The sequence below is a fragment of the Ambystoma mexicanum genome, chromosome 9, assembly GCF_040938575.1.
Source record: "Ambystoma mexicanum isolate Mex_15411 chromosome 9, UKY_AmexF1_1, whole genome shotgun sequence".
NCBI lineage: Eukaryota > Metazoa > Chordata > Amphibia > Caudata > Ambystomatidae > Ambystoma > Ambystoma mexicanum.
In genome coordinates, this window is record NC_090931.1 from 465,715,252 (window position 1) to 465,735,709 (window position 20,458).

The 20,458-nt window shown below is 44.6% G+C and overlaps 1 protein-coding gene across 7 annotated transcripts in view; it reads left to right on the top strand.

Moving 5' to 3' along the window:
* The window catches only part of LYRM9 (LYR motif containing 9), a 173,760-nt gene that overhangs the window by 10,461 nt on the left and 142,841 nt on the right, over positions 1 to 20,458 (top strand). For 3 of the 7 annotated variants that reach the window (XM_069615006.1, XM_069615004.1, XM_069615005.1), the window contains exon 2: positions 19,259 to 19,437. The exons of 3 other annotated variants lie outside the window; for them this stretch is intronic. In XM_069615006.1, coding sequence (XP_069471107.1) covers positions 19,291 to 19,437 — 147 coding nt within the window. In that variant the 5' untranslated portion in view covers positions 19,259 to 19,290. Of the gene's footprint in view, positions 1 to 2,162; positions 2,294 to 19,258; positions 19,438 to 20,458 lie in introns of all 7 variants that reach the window. One more of the 7 variants, XM_069615008.1, reaches the window with a different exon arrangement.

The window sequence follows — 20,458 nt, forward strand, 5'->3', positions numbered from 1 at the left end:
ACGACAGCCTGGTCCTTGTCTACACGGATGACGTAGTATTGTTGGCTAGGGCCACATTCTCACTTAAAAAATTGCTGGAGACTTACAATTTATAACTTGCATATTTCCTCGGTATGCGAAAAGCCGGACAGGGCCTGTATTTGTGTGCAGCTGTTTATTGAATGTGAGAAACCTGAGGGTATCCTCACTCCTACTCCCCCTGGATCCTCTTCCCAGGTGGTCATGGAAAGGCCTTCACTTTTGGATCCTGACACTGCGGGTGGAGAAGCAAGGGAGGATCACCTAGGTGGAGGGTCCTTGAAATTGGGATTAGGGTACCCATAGGCAAGACATTGTATCCCCTTTTCCCTTATGAGAACCAACCTAACCCTCCCCCAGCCTTTATGGGCTACTGTGAACTAGCTAATCTCCATTTTCCTCATTCAACCTACTACAGTACTGGGACGAGGAAGAGGAGATGAGGAGTAGTGAACACTAGTAGGTATTTTCACCACTCTAGCACTGAGACGAAGAAGATGACTATGAAAGCCTTACAGCATAGTGAACCACAACATCCTGATCACTGGTCTCCGAGATATCCTGGGTATCACGGATCAGGCTCTGGCGTGGCTGTCCTCTTTCCTCTTGCATGGGTCCTTCCTCTCCACCGATATGAAGAAAAAGTAAGGTGTGAATACCCTACTTAAGACTGGTGCTCTCAGTTGACCCTTGTCAGGGTTACACGGTTCGATTCAACTCTTTCTTGAAGTGCTTATATTATCAAAAATTGCAAATAGACGGTACATAGTTTTCCAAAATAAATGTTTAATTCACATTTCTAGGTTTCATGTCTCTTAATTAATTCACGTGTAGTGAGGCAACTCGAAGAAATAGGTCGATTTATCAAAAAAGCACATATGCCAATGCATTTCGGTCTATGACCATCTTCAGGGCCGTACTTAAGTGAATTCTGAATCAACTGTTGCAGTGTAAACATCAGTCATATATCCATGAAAACATAAATGCAAATAATTGTTCAAAATAATTTTAAAGCACATACCCCAGGTGGATCCGAATCAATGGAGAAAATATGGGAGATATAAAAGAAAGCATGTCAAAATCGCCATACCACTCTATATTTTAAATTATGTGGCACCCTTATACTCAGAACGCTGTACCTGCTAAGTTAAAGTAGTCCTCTCCTGTGAATGCTCTTGGATATGATCTCCACCATTCCTGTTGAACAACAGTAGGGGAATATGTAAGTACTTCTGTCTATAGAACGGGTAGCACAACTGTGTGCAACATAATCCCAGTGCTCTTACCTGCATATCTGGTAGTCGTGTGGAGGATCGCGTATGCCTGGAAAGCAAAAGTGAAATGCGCGCAAGCACCAACACTTACTTTAACACTTACTTTAATCGCCATGGGAACGTGGGCGGTGCGTCGGGCAGCAGCACGTACACCGCTGTACGTGCGTCTCGGGCCCCACCGCCCTGCGGTGTCGCAGGGGAGCGGGATTGTTGCCATGGCAATCCGTGTGGATGCGTGTCTTAAACTACAGTAATAAGCTATGTAAATGGTAGGCATCAGTGCCGAGAATGTGCGCCTGTGTCTGCTTGATTTTTTTCTCCTGTGTAGGGATGATTTATTGTTTGTCCTTTCATAATATAACCACAGTCGCTGCAGTTCAAGCACGGAAATGTGCCTATGCAGTCTGTGCTTCTCTTCTTCTGTGGGGGTCTGGTATGAATTAATCTGTCTTTCAGGTTGGAACTTCTTTGGTAAGCAAATGTTTCTTTAAATAGGTGTTCTACCTTTTTGTCACATGTTACAGTGTTCCAATTTTTCTTTATGATTGCCTTAATACGATTGCATGTCGTGAGTACTTTGATACAAAAACTAATGGAGGCGAGGTATCCTGTTTAGTTGCTCTAGGTTTAAGTAGTTCTTCTCTATCTTGTGTGGCTGTGCGTGTTTCTGCCGATGTGATTTCTTCTTCTGAATAACCTCGTGCAAGAAATTTGTTGCCCATTTCTTTTACTGCTGCTTCATATTCACTCTGGTTGCTGACAATCCTTTTTAATCTGAGCATTTGGCTATAGGGTACATTTCTAATCAAGCTTGGTTCATGGAAGCTCAGTCTTTGCAACAGACTATTCCTATCTGTACTTTTCCGATAGATTGTTGTCTGGTATCCTGTTTCTGTGACATTGATCTCCACATCAAGAAAATGGATGGATTTGCGTGAATATTCAAATGTGAACTGTATCCGAGGATCTATGCTGTTGATGTAATCAAAGAATTCTAGGAGGTGAGATTCTGAGCTTTTCCAAATGCCAAAAATATCGTCTGTGTAACGGATCTAAATGATAGGGTCTTGATTCCACAGATTGTTCATAAGAACATGCTCTGTTTCAAATTTGTGCATAAACAAATGTGCGTATGAAGGAGCAATGGTTCCCCTCATGGCAGTGCCTGCAACTTGTAAATAATGAGTCCTTAAATTGGAAGTACGAGTTGTTACTGATGAATTCCAAAAGCCCCATGATGAATTCTTTTTGTGCCGCCATTTCTCCCTCCTTCAAAAGCATCCACTCCACCGCTTCTCTGCCTAGATCCTGAGGAATGGATGTATATAGGCTTTTAACGTCTACCGTCTCCACCACCACACTCTCAACATGTGGTGTTCCCCAGACCTCTATCCTCTGCCCCTGGTTTTTCAATGTCTACCTGGCCCGCTTGGCCCTCCTGATCTCTAACTTTCAGTGTTACGCAGATGACATGCAGCTCTCTTTCAGGCTACCCTCGGCCTCTTCCTCCTCCTCGCTGATCCCTCACTGTTTATCCGCCATTCAGGCATGGTGCGCCTCTGATGATCTCTGCCTTAATGATAGTAAGACGGAGATCCTTCTCATTGGGACACCTGCTCCCGCTTTTCCCCTCTCACTCTGGACGGCCTCCCTTGGCCCTGTGCCCTCACCCTATTGTTGGGCAAAAAACTTGTGGTCATCTTCGGCTCCACCCTCTACTTCTCTCTTCACATCACGGACATTTCCAAAAAGTCCCATATCCATCTACACCTCCTTAGAGGTAGTCTTCCTTTTCTCACCTTACCCCAAAAACTCACTGTTTCCAGAGCCCTGGTTCTATCTAGGCTGGATTACTGCAACAGCCTCTTTCTGAATCTACCTAACTCTACACTTCGCCCTCTTCAACTCATCCAGAACGGGACCACAAGACTTATCCTTGGCCTCAAACCCAGGGACCGCGTCTCTCCGGCTCTGAAATCCCTCCACTGGCTCCTGGGGGCTGCAAGGATCAAGTTCAAGCCCCACTGCACCATCAACAAGGCTTTCTGGGGCTGGTGCCCATACTATCTCCAGTGTTCTCTCCCAAAGTACTTTCTTACTAGATCCCTCTGCTCATCTACTTCCTTCTCTCTACGGGTGAGTCGCGAGACTGGGTGGTAGATCTCTCTTCTCTGCAGGTGCCTTCCTCTGGAATGGCCTCCCTGCCACTCTCTGCCTTGAGCCTGATCTCCTTAAGTTTCGGAAGCTCTTCAAGACCTCCCTTTTCTCCTCTTCTCTGCCTCTCCTCTGCTAATCTTTCTCTTCCTCGCTATGCTGACTGGCTACTTGGTGTTCCTCTGAGTCTTACAGGATACCGGCCCCTCCCTCTGCCCAGTCCCTCGCACTTGCCTGCTGGCCTTCATGCACTGCTGCCTGGCCTACCTTTCACTACCTGGATGTGATTCCCTTGCGAGACCCTGCCATCCTTCCCCTTTCCTCTCTCCTGCACAGTGTTAGGGAGAATTCTCATTCTATGGCTAATTTCCCTTACCTATAGAGTATCCCAGCAGCTTTGCTGGATTTGAAGTTTTTTTTTCTCCTGCTAAGAGTGAGAATCTTTTTCCCACTCTTAGGCAGATTGCTGATGTGTGTTTTAGGCTATTTTTGTGCTTATGGTCTATGGGGTTTTTCTCACCGTCATATGTATCATCTTTTTACGTGTGTTACACAGCACCCTCAGTGCAGTAACACAGGGCTGTCATAGTGACTCCCAAACATAGACTCCAAACCCTGGGACTGGCTACTGTCTCCCAGGGCATGTAAAGTCCCCATTGACTTTACTAGTCAATAGTTATGAACAAAACCAGTACAAACCATCTTACTATGGAAGTACTGGAAAGGGTTAATACTTTTTCCCTGGTGTTCATTTTCGAGAGGGTACCGTACAGTCCCTCTCTGCAAAGTTTCTGGCTGGTCGCAGTGGTTACTACTGCAAATATTCGACGGCAAATATTTTCCTATGGGATCCCATTGTTCGAGGCTACCACTTTTACTGACAGCTTCTAACGCAGGGGTGCACAACTGATTTTGACAGAGGGCCGAAAGTACCTTACATGATGGCTATAGTGGGCCGAAAAGAAAATGTGGGTGGGGCCGTAGGCGCGGTGGGGCGTGGCATGGAAGGAGGCTTTTTCAACCCCCAATTTTTATTAAACACTATGCCCCATGGCTCCTACCCCTTAACCAAACACTATGCCCCATGACACCCACCCCTCATGCAAACACTATGCCCCAAGGCACCCACCCCTCAAAGAAACACTATGCCCCATGCCCCCACCCCTCAAGCAAACACTATACCCCATGACACCCACCCCTCAAGCAAACACTATGCCCCAAGGCACCCACCCCTCATGCAAACACTATGCCCCAAGACACCCACCCCTCACACAAACACTATGCCCCAAGACACTCACCCCTCATGCAAACACTATGCCCACAAGCATACACCATGCACCCATACAGAACTGAACCCCTCCGCCCCAACTCAGCACACAAACCCACAAGCATACACCATGCACCCATACAGACCCGCACCACCCAGCCCCAACTCAGCACACAAAATCACAAGCATACACCATGCACCCATACAGACCCGAACCCCCACCCCCAACTCAGCACACACACTCACAAGCATACACCATGCACCCATACAGACCCAAACCCCCCCACCCCCAACTCAGCACACAAACCCACAAGCATACACCATGCACCCATACAGACCCGAACCCCCCACCCCAACTCGGGACACAAACCCGCAAGCATACACCATGCACCCATACAGACCCGGACCCCACACCGCCAGATCCCAACACACACACCCCCTCCGCATCTCAACACACACTGCACTTCCACACAAACACATTCAGGCAGACCCAACACACACCCCCCCCTCTGCATCTCAACACACAATCCACTTGCACACAAACACATTCATGCAGACCCGACACACACCCCACCCCCGCATCTCAACATACACTGAACTTGCACACACACATTCAGGCACACCCGACACACCCCCCACCTCTGCATCTCAACATACATACAAAAACAAAAAATACAGTCCGGAAGGACCTGAGACAGACAGACAGACAGACACACAAACATACAGCCCCCCCCCCACCATCTACTTACCCAGACGGGCTGAAACGCTGGCGAGGCTTCTGGCACTACGGCTGGCGTGGGCGTGACAACGCTGAAATGCCTTCCAGCATCAAGCCTTACTGGCCACGCCAGCCGTAGTGCTGGCACTCCATTGGTGCAGCACACACGACTACGTGGCTCGTAGGAGCTGCGTGTTTCGTGTGCACTGAACCAATGAGGGCCAGTGTTTTCTCCGGCCCGGAAGACAACAAAGACTTTCCTAATGGAGGGCAGCCGATGCTGCTTGCGGGCCGCCCTCCATTAGGAAAGTCTTTGTTGCTGGCGGGCCGGACAAAACGGCATGGCGGGCCGCAACTGGCCCACGGGCTGTATGTTGTGCACCCATGCTCTAACGGACCGCCGGTTTATCTTTTTATTAACTTTAATTCGGTAGTTTTTTTTTGCCAGAACTTTAATAATATTTCTTTCTCTGAAATCCTAACCCAGGTCGGGGATCCTTTGTTCGTCCTTTTGGCGGGCTTCTGCCAAGTAGCCCTCCACTCGGCGCCACTGAGTCTGGGGTAAACCCATTGTGTGGGAGGGGGAGCAGGCAGCATGGACAGGGTTGCCTAAGCAACCCAAGTCGCACTCTGCCCTGATAGGCTGGAGGGTCTCCAGCCAGGATGACCACTCCACTGTTTGAGTGGCAGCTAGGCTGTATGAATGGGGGATTTTCTGCATAAAGGCAGGGACCTGAGGACTGGAAGAGCAAGACGTTGCCACTGGAACTAAGGAACCAAAGAGGAGAGAAGCTGAAGGCTTCTGCAACGACTGAACCACCGGTGAAGCCCTGCTGCAGATCCTCACCACTTTTCTCCAACGACAAGAGACGATCTTCACCTGCAAGAGCCTTCTTCCCTTGAGCTGGTGGGACCAACCAGTTCGCCAGTCGCCTTCCAGGACCTGCCTTGGTCGAATCGCCAGTGCCCGGCACTCGGAGACCTGATAGCCAGGCACCCGTCCACCAGGATCGCGATTTAAAGGAGCGTACCTTTTAATACGATTCGGCATCGCTGCGGCTGGCTTCTTCCCTGGGCAGGCAGTAACTCGAACCTTCCTCCACGATGAGAGCCTCTCTTCCTCTGCTGGATACCACGAACTGCAGGAGCCACCGCCACCGCAGGAGTCGCTTCCACTTTTTCAGGTACATTGTTCCGCTAGGCCTCCCGTTTCGAGGGGCACTGCTAAAGGTGCTCGAAATCCTTTACTCACCTCCTGGGTTGGCCGCCCCTATCGACTAACATTGTCTTTCACCTTCTGCACCCTCCTTTTCAATTTCTTAAACAAAGACTTGACTGCAGCTACTAGAACCGTTTGATCCTGGGCACATTGCCTGTGCCATTGACTCTGGCACAGGCCTTTTGACTTTGGATAAATCTGTTACAACTGCTTTCTCTAGATTGCTTTTCGTGAAGAAATGTGTTGGTGCACCTAAAACTCTTATAACAACCTTTCCTTCCCTCGCAAGTATTGTTGAAGTGCCATTTTGCTCGGTTTTCACCACGATTGTTGATACTAAAGTACTGCCTGGCCTAACTTGTTCAAAATCCACTTGGGAAGTGTTGCTGATGTGTTGAAGAGTCTAACCTTGTATACTTGACCTTTGCCTCCCTTTTTGAGAAATTGTTAGAGTGCCATTTCTGCTTAGTTTACAATGTGCCATTTTGCTCAGTTTTCACTCACGCTCAAACTTGTCTACAATTTAAATAGGGAGTTGTGTAGACTTTTCTTGACTGTTTTAACTTGCTTTAATAATAGTGATTTGTGTGTTGAACTAGAAGTGTGTAAAATAAATATATATATTCTTTTTGATACAAAGCTTTGGTCAGTGTTTCCTTGTACCATAGTACTGTAGTCCTATTGTGTAAACCCTGAATACTGCTCATCTCCCTCTTGAGATAAGTCTGACTGCTCAGCCACAGCTACCAACTAAATCTTTGTGGTACAGAATGATACCAAAGTGGATTTATTGCATATACCTGTAGTCCTAATCTTCTTTAGTGCTCCTTAAGGGAACTGCATAGGATTCTGCCTAACACACTTCTTGTCTGCGCACTTGCACGATCTAAATGATACTAGGCCTAGTAAGATTTTTTGTCTTGTTCCCTGTGTTCACCCCCACCTTGCCCGGTTGCGTCTTGAAACACTTGTGTATAGGCGCATTATAAAAAAAACCTATCAATCAATCAAGAGTAACATTGGGGAATTTCGGGCGTGTTCAACAAATGGGCTGCATAAAGGTTAGGCAATTAAAACCAACTGACCATCACCTGTGGACCTTTAACACTCCTAGGGAGTATAAGAGATGGGGGCACACCATAGAGGAGAGCAGGAAACGGAACGGGCTGGAGAGAAGCATGTCGGAGAAGCAAGAATTGGGAGCTGCTTGAGTGTGGAGAAGGGGAAAGAGAGACACAGGCCGAGTGCGGGCGACTAGAAGGTCTAACTGTCCGGCTGAGCTCTGGTTGCTGATAACTACAGTGGGAGCTGTGCTCTGCCCGAAACCCACAGCCACCGCCGCAAGCAGGAGAGCGAGGGAAGCTCTCGGTGTCAGCCACGAGAGAGGTGAAGCTTGTAGATCCAGGAGGATTGAATGAGATCCGCCGAAAACGGTAGAGAACGGTCACGCATAACCAGTGAGTGCAATCCAGGGAACACTGTGTCTGGGGCGCCCCGCTAATACTGACAAATATCTGAGAATGCTGAAGGAACTGAAACAAGTAATCTGTGAATGCCACATGATCTGAAAGTAATTGGACATAGTCCTGAATAAATGTTTGTCTGTACTTTCAATTGATTCAATAAATCACCTTTTGGAAATACAATTTAAACCCAAGCAAGTAATGAGCACATGACAATGAGATGTTAAGCAAATATTGAATACTGAATATGAAAACTTTGTGGGAAAAGTTACGGTCTGATGAAAGATAAATGGGAAAGTGCCCATTTGAAAACAGCATACGAAATAAGCAAGTGTGGAAATTTGCAAAAGTGCATGAAGGAAATGTGGGGAAGAAATCAAATCGCCACGCTGTGAACTCTATGCATGAATACAGTGCAGCAAGGCCAAAGACTGGGAGAGTATATGTGACACATTGTGACAAAGCCAAGTGAGTCTGAACTTGCACATAAAGCCAAGAGGCCGACAATGAGAAGGGAAGTGAGTGTGAATCTTGGCACAGGGGCAAATACAGAAGAACCTGTGTGGGCTGAAGAGCCTAGGGTCTGTGGTTGCGCGACCGGTAATGGGTGGACTGTATGGTCTGATAACTGTGCCTAGACCAGGGAACCCTCCATTGTGAATGCCAAAGTCGTTGTCGAAGTAAACCAAGAAGGAGTAATTTAAATGAACTGTTAATTCAATCCAAAAGAAGTGTCAAGTTAATTTGGAGTTGTTCTGAACATTAAAAGTCTAAGTATAAGTTGACAAGTTGAAGTCTTGGGGAAGGTAACCTTGAGACTTGATGAACTTTAATGCTTTCTTGGGGACAGAGGTCTCAAGACCATTTGCCTTGGAACTGTATTGCCTTGAACTTAGGCAAGGGAACCCCAAGAGTTTGTGGAACTGTTTTGAACTTGAGAAAGGTAATCTTGAGACCTTTGTGGAACTTTCTTGAACCTGGGGGAAGGGGATCTGATAAGGCAGCTTGGAGCAGGAAAAAGCTCAGAACTTTTGGTTCATCACCATTTATTTTATTGTTGATATCCCTACACATTGTTTAGCTTTAGTTGTGAGGGCAAGGATAGGTTTTTGACAGCACAGACGGACATTTAAGTTGAACTTTTTGACTCAGACTTTCCTTAGTTTCATTCAGGTAGGAAAATCCCACCTTCGCATAAGGCAAGTTAGGCCTTCAACCATCCTGACATTTGAGCTAACCATTTTATTTGTGCCTTTTGGATCTGTTGTCTGTGTCTTGCTTCATGATGCCTTCACATGGAGTGAGGAATCGCATAAGGCAATTTATTGGAAAAGATGAGTTCTGCACTTCTTCTGAAATAGAGAAAAGGAGTCCGTTTTTCAGAGGTCAAAAGGGAGCGAGTTCCAAACACTGGGACCAAGCACAGAGAAGTACTTATCACCTTTGTGTACAAAGCGTGGTGTAGGTACTACTTGCAGATTTTGTTCAGAGGAGCATAACATTTGTGCTGGAAAGGAATAAGTTTGGTGAAGAGGCAGGTGGGAGCCAAGCCATTAAAAAACGAGACAGAGGATCTTGAAAATAATCCTCTGCAGCACTGGTAGCCAGTGAAGTCTTCGACACTAAGAGAAGATGGGTGCAGATTTACAGTTGGAAAAGAAGTCTGATGGCCGCATTTTGGGCAACTTGAAGGCAACGGATTTGATTTGCTGGAATCCCTGAGAGAATAGCATTACAGTAATCGAGTTTGGAATTTATCAGTGTTCCGATAACTGCAAGTCAGTCTTTTTCCAAAATAAGGGGGAAGAATGCGTCATAGAATTCTGAGCCAGTTGTAAATAGACTTTACTCTCTCACCGACCTGCAGATTGCATTTCAAATTGGACTGCCAGATACAGTCAAGATGTTTGACTTATCTTTGTATAAGAAATATGAAGATCAAGAAAAGTTGATCAGGGAGGGTAAGTGACATGGGTCAGTCAGGAGGTATTTGGAGCCAAAAAGCCACTGACCTCCAACTAACTTGGACCCGTCAGGTATTGAGTGAATACAACAACATAAAGCAACATAAACAGATCAACAGTAGGTAGAGCGCGCAGACTGATATTATTCACCAGAAACAGAAAACTGTTTTAGAAGGATTCAATTGCAGCATGTTCGACCACATCCAACCTTTTATTTCTTGTGCACAGTCAGATATCCGTTTGATTGAATCCAAGGAGTTGTTAACCCATACGTACATCTGTGTGTCATCGGCGTGGGAATGATAAAGTAGGTCACATTTAGAAAAAGATACTCAAAGTGGTCAGCTATAGATATTAAATGGCAGAGGCGATAAGTAGGAGCCTTCTGGAACACCACAGAGGACGTTAAGTGAGCTGGACTAGTGAACTCCCATTTTGACCTGTTGAATCCACTCGGATAGGAAACAGGAGCGCCATTTTAGGGAATTATCCGATACTTGGGCTGCTTCGATCAATTTAGATTTAAGAAAATGAAAATCAGCTGTGTCGAATGCCGCTGAAAGGTCGAGCATAACCAACAGACTAGGGTTACCCTCATCGGCTGATCTCAGGATGTCGTGCAAGACAGCAAGAAGTGCTGTCTCTGTTCTATGACAGGGCCTGAAGCCTGATTGAAATAAGTCAAGAAGACAATGATCTTCCAGGAACCTTTGTTATTGAGAAGCGGCAACCTTTTAAAAAATGTTCATGGGCCATGTCAGGCCAGCAATAGGGCTGTATTTCTGAAATGTATTATGATCTAGCAAGGGTTTCTTTAAAAGAAGGGCCAGAAAAGATCTTTTGAGATCCTTTGGGACTGTTCCTTGGGAAAAGGAGGGATTTACAAAGTAGGCGATAAACTCACTTAGCTCAGAAGCATGACCTTTAGTCAGGCATGCAGGAATATAGTCGTAATTGTGATTCATGGGTTTATTGAAGTAGATAGTTCCTCGATGGTAACTGGAGTAAAGTTAAAAGTGTGCAAATTAAAAGATGTTGTAGGGATAATATCAGGTAGAGAGCTTTGGGAAGTAGAACTCTGTGCATTAATATTTTATTGAACCACATATGTTAAAAAATAATGTATTCAAATAATTTGCTGATTTAAGGGATGCCGAAGGAGAGAGTGGATGATATACATGATGGATTTGATAGTCTCTTAATGACATCAAAGGGCTCTTTAGACTTGTTGCTTGCTGTGCCAAAATGGCTTTGTAAGAAACTGGATTTAGCAGAGAGGATTGCTTTTTTGTAGATACTAAGGATTGGAGTTACGGCCTGGCGATGAGATGGATTGTTGGTTCTATGTCATATTTTCTCTTTCTTAGCGTAATCCTGCTTAAGAGTCCTGAGGGAGGCAGAATACCATTTATTAGTCTTGTTGATTTGTATGTTTCTATATTCAGGAGGGGCAGTGACATCACAGACATTGCATAGCTTGATCATATTACATTGAAAATAGTCTTTGCATATCGAGTTTGGACTACAAGGTAACAATGCTGAAGGTCATTCCTGACCTAAGATTTTATTGTGATCCTTTGTACTGCATGAAGAGAAACCAAAAGAGTAGCGAGGCATTATAGATGTAAGGTGTCTTTCTGAATGCTACAAATCCTAGCATAGTGGTCGGACCATGCAGCTGGTATGGTTTCTTGAAAAGAGAGTCTGTGCCCTTTATGTAATATTAGGTTCAGACTTTGCTCTTGACAATGGGAGGGAGAAGAAAAAAGTGTGGAAAAGTAATGTGAAAGAAGTATTTAATTAAGTTTAATTGTGTCAGAATTAACGGGAATATCATACCAGATATTAAAATATCCAAGGATAATTCATTTTGAATGTTGTAAAGCATTTGTTCCATGGAAAATGTCTACATTTTCTAGGAATAGGGTAGCAGGTCCACAGGGTCGGTATCAAAGGACAATACAGACGTAACAGGACGGTGATAGATGTAGATTACAGGCATAAATTAGGAATACTTTGTCCCAAGTTAAGGATTCAAAATTAGTTTGGGTCGGGGAGGAATTACAAATTATTGCAACCCCACCACCTCTTTGAGACTCCAGATTAATCCATTTGCTCTTGAAGGTGTGGGGGGGGGGTACGAGAAGATGAAAAACAGAAGTAGAACTGGCACTGAACCAAGTTTCCATAAATGGATCAAATGTAGGTCATAAATGAAATGAAAAAAAAAATATCAGTGTATGACAGTGTTTGTGAAATGAATGAAATCAGCCAAAGCTATAGCATTTTTCACGCTGATCTGACATTGACCGGGGAGGACTGGTTATATGGTATCCTTATAGATGAGGATTTAGGTGTACCCTGCGATTTTTCTAATTTTTATTTTTTTGTTCTATTAATATTATTTTTTGTCGTTTTTAAAAAAAAAAATGTATTTTTATTCTTCAATACTGTGTAACCTAATTATTTTTCCGCGTGTGGAGATTCTAAGAATCTCGATCATTATTTAAGGCCAGTAGTTCAATTGTCGTGCACATAATGGTGGGTGTAAAATTGACAAAAACACCTGAAAAGCGTAGTCAGAAAGTGAATCCCAGTCAGTGTATATGAAGACGCACTGTGTAGCAAAAGGTACGCGAAACGGTCAGAGTTCCTCGTCAATCATAGATACCTTTATGATGGATTTGGACCTGCTGATAAATGTTTCTAAATCTGCAGATTTATTTTGTAACCCAAAGGACATTTCTAAAGAGGCTAAATCCCTTTACTTTTCGATAGATGGCAAAAAGATAAAAATTGTAGAATCATTTGAACACCTGGGGATCTCATTTTTTGTGGACTGTAATGGGAATGCACATATTGCTCCTGCTTCGCACCACTACGGGAACCAACCAAACATCAGTCCCGCACCCTACGACCACAACTAACCGGGACAAACGGAAAGGAACATACTAGGTTTCAACCACCAACCTGCAACCTTAACCGCAAGGGAAGTCATCTTGGAACTGAAGAGGAGGCAAGATGGCCCAACAAACCGCAACCAAGAGCGTGGATAGGTACCATCAAGCAACAACCTAAGAGCCACACCAGAGGCTCCAACAAACCGACTGACTTACTAACCCACTTCCCATTCCTGCTCCTCCAACATAACCAACACCACTACACTAGACCTTGGGCTAGCCACACTACACATAAATACACCAAGATTCAATTTAATGTTCACGCCCACCATCTCTCTGAGAATCTGATAGCACACCTAGAGTACACCACACGCCACATAGTCCATAAAACCGTCAACGACACAAGTGCACACCAAGACAAGTCATACAGCCACCCACAACTCTGGACCCCTTATGGATACAATCTAACCAGTGTGCTCAACCACAACCCACCACATCACACGACACACTAACACCAACACAAACACTGTCGCACACCCGAAGCACTGTGTCTTACCCAAACGGTTGCAGTGCACAGGGCCTTCCTTACCAACTCCCACATACCAGCCATGTGCAACAGTCAGGTACTGCCACCAATGAGCACAGCCCAGACTGAACTGCTAGGCCAGGTCCTCTCTGCACGGAAACACAAGCAACACCAGACGTGTTTTGGCCTTGTAGGGTCTCATCAGATAGGTGCAGTTTGGTTGCCTATGGTGAAGTTGGCAAGGGATCCACATCTGGGCATACCCTATCCCACACAGGGAGACAAACTATAACCAAAAAAGGGATGAGTTGAAGGTTTCGAATGAATCTGAACCACTGACATAGCTCTGGGCAACCTTCCACACCACTGTTTTCTAGTCCCTCTGCGCCATTCCAAAACGTGTCCAGCCATAGGCAACGGTCAGGTCCTGCCACCAGCACAGCCCACACTGAACTGCTGCCAGGTCCTCTCTGCATGGAATCACAAGCAACCCCAGACATGTTTCACCCTTGTTGATCCTCATCAGTGAAGTGCAGCTTGGTTACCTATGGTGCAGGGAGCAAGGGACCCATGTCTGGGCATACCCTACTCACACAGGGAGACAAACTATAACAAAAAAAGTGATGGGTGGAAGGTTTTGAATGAATGCGAACCACTGGAATTGCTCTGGGCAACCTTCCACACCACCATTTTTTAGCCCGTCTGCGACATTCCAAAAGGTGTTCAGCCATATGCAATAGTCGGGTACTGCCACCAATGGGAGCAGCCCAGCCCAAACTGCTAGGTCATGTCCCCTCTGCACGGAAACACAAGCAGCCCCAGACATGTTTTGGCCTCATCAGTGAGGTGCAGTTTAGTTCCCTATGGTGCAGCGAGCAAGGGACCCGCGACTGGGTATACCCTCTCTCACACAGGGAGACAAACTATAACCAAAAAAGTGAACCTATCCTCTCATTCTATCCTAACTAACCCCCCCACCACCCCCTCTCTTGCAGAGCCACGTGAGCGCCTGGAGACTGCCCGTGGTAGGTAGCGGTGTGTGGTATAAATCCACATAACAAATGGGAAAACTGCCATCTAGGATGTCGCAGAATATCGGGGGAATAAAAAAGTGTGCCAAATCTTATTAAAGCCCAACCCATACAAATGATACTCCGTATATTTATTTATTTATTTGTTTGTTTTGATTATAAAATAACCTTTACAAAAAAAGAACAAAGAATTTTCAAAAACAATATCAAATCAACAATAAGTAGCGAAATAGTATATCATAAAATAATTCATCATAAAAACAACCTTACAATATTCTACAAATTCACATAATACAATATTAACCATAATATCAGTTAGATCACATAAATCACATCAAATCAGACATTTACCATATGCGCTAATATTGATCTTTCCTTCCTCAATATATAATAAAAGCAGATCTAAACAAACAAAATCCATATTTACAAACATCAATTTATCAATCTGGCTACTAACACATTTTGCACACCTCAGAATGAAAACGTAACACTGCAATTTTTATCGGGATGATTTACTGTGGAGCATATCGCACCATAAGATTGCCACATAGACTCGTTCTTCATTCAAAACTAAATGTTTGAATTGTTGAATACGCTCCATCCTCAGGGCTGGACAACAGATGCCACAATGTTTCCTTACAATCCAACACTTTACAGAATCTACAAAATTACATTTTCTACAGTTATGACACCACGTACCGACATGATCTCTCTTGTCTTCGGGACATTAAATCTTACCCTCATAAAGTCATGTCATCGATTCTTATCTGGGAAGCTTATAAAATAGGTTTCAAGATACCACATTGTTTTGTGGTGGCAAACAAGCTGAGAATACAATTTAGAAGCCAATACTGCATCCTCTGTTCTGGCCCAATCATTATGTTGCACAAGCCTTTTCACCCAAATGAATGAAATAGGAGCGTATCCTCTGTTGAACCCAATTTTGCTAGAGTTTGTGAAGCTTATTCTTATACATAGCCTTTCTCTGTCAAATCTTGGCTAAGCCCCTTACCTAATAGTGCATATAGTGTTTTTGTCAGACTAGTATAGAGTTTCCGACACAAGGAAAACACTCTCCATACCACCACACTTTCGACAGATTGCAGTCCCAGCTTGTATCTTATTGCTGAGGGTGGGACAGATTTTGGTAGGCAGTATATAATGGAACGCCAAATCAAGGCTTCTAATTTGTTCATCTTGTCCCTTACCCAGACTGTAAGCAATTCAAGACCATAGCACAATTGTGGTATGATCTTGGCAGAGTAGAAACGCAGCAGAGGAACCATTGAAAATGTTCTATATTTTTGGTCCATTTCATTTCATTTGAGCAATTTGTTTAGTTTCTCGCATAGAAAAATTATGATTAAACACATTTTTTTGGTTTATCAAAAATTGGGAACCCAAGGTACATCATAGAGGTCCGTATAGCAAGTTTTTTCAGGAATAACCACACAAAACCAATTGGCGTAGAATCTACTTAACCTCATCACCACAGTTTTCTTTCAATTCACTTTTAGACCATTTAGAGACAATATACTCATTAAATGCAGTTATGAATTGTTGTAGACCCTTTGGAGTATGGGCCATTAAAAGGAAATCATCAACATAAGCTGACCAACATATTTTGGCCCCCTCGATTTTGGGCGGCACAAACGCTGTCTTGTCCAAAATTGTGCCAGCATCAGCCATCTATAAGTTGAATAGTGCTGGTGCAAAAATGCATCCTTGGCGGAGGCCATTAGGTGTACAGATAGTGTGTGATAAAAGACCCTCAGTATTCAGAAAAACCTGAATTTGGGATCCCTCATGCAAATGGATTAATAAAGATAGGACACATCCCGGCAAGCCTAGTTTTTAAAAATGTTCTCTAAAGTGTTGGCCTATCCGCCAAGTCAAAAGCAAGGGAAAGGTCCATAGCAGCCAAATATATCAGGTAACCTTTCTCTTTCCAAGCAATCCATTGCAGAGAACGCACTGAGCCCTTCAGCATCAGTGCCCACTTGTTTTCTGAAGCCTATTTGCTGCATCGCAAGAATATCATTCCTGTAACTTCAGTCCTCTATATGCTTTAGGACGACACCTGAAAAGATGTTTGAATCGGCGTCCAATAAAGCAATAGGGTCATAGTTCGAAGGAGAGCCCCTGTCGACTTTTCTTATAAATTGGGACCACATATATGATATGCCAGGAATCTGCCACACACCCAGATCAGGGTTCCCTTTAAAGGTTGCATTTGTTCATTGATTTGGGCCTGCCGCTCTAGAGGAACTGGCCTTGTTAATTAATCTAGTAATGTCCTCAGTGGTGAACTTAACATTCCAGGCAAAGTCTTTCAAACCTTCCAAATCAGTGTGTGACGTGTCCTTACATTTGTAAAGTGAGCCAAAGTGCCCCGCCCACACCTCCTCGGAAACGTGATTAGTTTGAGCTATCAATTGTGTAGCTTCAGCAGCATTAACCAATACCCAGAATTGCCTGGAACTACCCTCTTTTAGTGCAACAATAATTTTTTCACTGTCATTCTGATACATACTCGCTCGATATCCCTTTAGCCAGTTTTTTCAATTTTTGTTTTGCCTTTCTAACCGCCTCATAATTGGCTTCTAATGAATTGGATGTTTTTCAAATCTTTTTTTACGACCTAGATTTCTCTCCCCTTGTGCCACACTATCTAAGCCATGTTTATGCCTTTGAGGTATTGGTTTCATAAGGGGTCTCTTTACAGATTTTGTAATTAGGCACTCAACATAAGTACTAAAGCGAGTATGTGTACACAATGACGGTTTGGTATCCATGGTAGAGGCACAAAAAATAAGCCATAAATAGAGTATTTAATTTACGTACATTCCCCTTATGCCAGACAATTCTTGATTTGTTATTACTTACAATGAGTGCTACCCTATAATGTAAGATAGGTGACCCCCCCACAGGTGCAAACAAAAGGGTGACCTCCAACATCTTTTGGTCACTAAACTTAGTGTGTTTTATCTTAAATGTGTCTACACGATCGATTAGGGCCCTTGACATGTATATGTAATCAATTGTTGATGTCCGCTTACCATGTGACCATGTAATGGGATCGGCGGCTATATGTTGTTGAAGTGCGTTTACAGAGTAAAGGCCCCAATTTGAGAACATGTCTTGCCAGTTTTGACCCTGCAGTGTCTTCCTCTTGCATCCTTCGGGACCGCCCATAATGATGTTTTGATTATTTAATTGGACCGGGGTCAACAATCCTAAATCCGACTCACGGTCCGCACCATCACTCTATGCGTCGAGATTTCTGCATTTAGGTCCCCCACTATGATTATTTGTGTTCCTGGTGTGTTAACCAACCAGTCGAATGAAGTAGGGCGTCAGGTGTGGGATGTTTCTGCAGCAGGGGGTGGAGAGGATTGGCGGTATGTGTTTGGAGTTTAAGAATGAAGGTGCAAGAATGGTGGTGGTGAGTCTGGCACAGTGTTTCTTGCTTGCCAGTGTGTATTTTTATTTTTTTTTTTTGCAGGTTGGAAAGTGTGAGTGGAGGGGTTGTGTGCGGGATTGCTTTTCTGGGTGACTGCGTATTTGTTGGGTCAGAGTTGAGGAGGCGGGGGAGGTCTTTGTTCTCTCTCTCTCCGTTTCTTTCAGGTATGAATTATTGATCGTGGTCGTGTGTGGGAGCATTTTGGAAGAGGAAGCATTTTGGAAGGTGGTATTGGTTGGGTTTGGGTGGGTCACTGTAGGTAGGGGGCACTGTTGTCCGGTCTATTTTGGCAGTGCGAGTCACTCAAATCCTGAATATTTAGTAATAGCTAGTTAGCTAGATTTGACACTGTTGTATTTGCAGATTTGAGACAGTGGTATATTCAGAGGTATATTCAGAGTTACCTAAATTAGAAACAAGTGAGTATTGGGAGGACCCGCCTGAGGGCACAGTGGTGAATGCGAAACCGCTAAGATTTGGGACATTTAAAATTGGGGGCACAGTAGTGCAAGCTGGAGGACCCGCCTGAATGCACAGTAGTGAATACAAAACAACTTAGATTTGGGAAACTTAAAATGGGGGGCACAGTAGTGAAAGCAACAAGATTGTTCCGCTCACCTGGTTTCTGCGGAGGCGTTGGGGCATGGTTACAGCCCTCCCAGGAGTTAATCACCCCGGTCAGGTCTCTCCCTCTCCGGATAAGCTGTGAGAGGTGGAAATTGGTGACACTGCTCCTGCATGGATATGAGAGAACGTGAGTGTGCTGATCTGTGACTATTGTACCTCTCAAACCCTTCTACCCAAGGTGTGATTTCTGTGGGCATGTACCGGTCCATAAGGCTCACCTGTTAATTATCGATGATAAGCTCTCCGTCCTGCTACTTCTGGCAGAGGCGCTTGTCGATGGGATCTTGTTCCTTCACTGATCCCCGGTAAGTAATAGTCCAGTCTAGCTGCGACAATGCCTCTCCTGGTTGGTAGTAAATGTCTCTCAATGTCTTATCTCTTTGCCTTTCTGTATTCTCTTTGCCTCTTCTGGTTTTATGTCTTTGTGTTATTGTTCTCAATATTGTTGTTAATTCCTGAATAATGTTTTTCTTCAGTTTTGTTCCCAATATATGGAAATGCAGCTCATAAGCAGCTGAGGAGGCGCTGAACGCGGCCGGGTGGAAGATGGGTGAAATGGTTTAAGGAAAAGCGCGAGGGTCGGTGGTAGCGCGACCTTAAAGTGTCTAACCTTGCCTTTCGTTTTTACTTGCAGGTGCTGCTGTCGCGGACGGAGTGGGTCGTGCTATGGTGCCAAGACGAAGATTTCAGCGTTCCGGAAGATTTGAAGATGAGATGCGGTGCCAAGAAGAAGATGTCAGCATTCTGGAAGATTTGAAGAAGAATGCCAGGATCAACAAAGACGCGCACAGGCGAGAGCAGATTCCCAAGGTGGTAAGTATGATGGCAGGAAGCATGATTTCCAAGGTAAGTCTAAGTCTAATCCCAGGCGGCGGTGAGCGTTACGCTGCATGGAAGTGCAGAATAATGTGAAGCGTCTGCCTCGCGGATCGGAGCAGCTTATATAGCTGTGATCATGGACACGCTCACTAGGCCTGGCTTGCCTGCCACTCCTAGAGTCAGTACGTGCAAGGCAACCCAATAGCAGCAGCCACACCCAAGAGTACACGTGGGGCTGCTTTAGTGAATGGAAGTTCCCATGTTAAATGCACTTTGCACCCACAATGAAGTGCTATGTCCATAATAAAAGCATTCTTGTCCCAAATAAATGTTCTCGCTTACTGTTATTCATGAGCCTGGCGCGTGGCCCTTTAATGTTTGCGTTCTTGGCCCAATGACCATGACAAAGATATAGATTTGAGAGACCTAATGTGGGGATGCAGTAGTACATTTAATAACCCCTAGATTTTAGACTCTTAAAAAGGGAGCACAGTAGTTAGTGTAACAGCATCTAGGTTTGAGACACTTAAAGTGGGGGCACAGCGTCAAATGCAATAACACCTTTATTTGAGACACTTGAAATGGGGCCACAGTAGTGGATGCAATAATACTTACAATTTAGCTATCTAATGGGGTACAGTAGTAAATGCAACACCTATGAGTGTGATACCTAGATAGCAGGAAAAAAGCCTCAAATGGGGGCACAGTAGTAAATGCAACACCTAGGAAGGATTGTGATACCCGGATAGCTCGAGAAACACCTAGAATGGGGCACAGTATTGAATACAAGACCTAGGATTGTGCTACCTGGAGTGGGGCACAGTAGTAAATGCCAGGACTAGGATTGTGATACCTGGATAGCGGGTGAAACACCTACGATGGGGGCACAATAGTAAATGCAACACCTAGGATTGTGATAACTGGATAGCGGGAGAAACACCTAAAATGGGGGCACAGTAGTACATGCAAGACCTAGGATTGTGATACCTGGCTAGTTGGAGAAACATTTAGAATG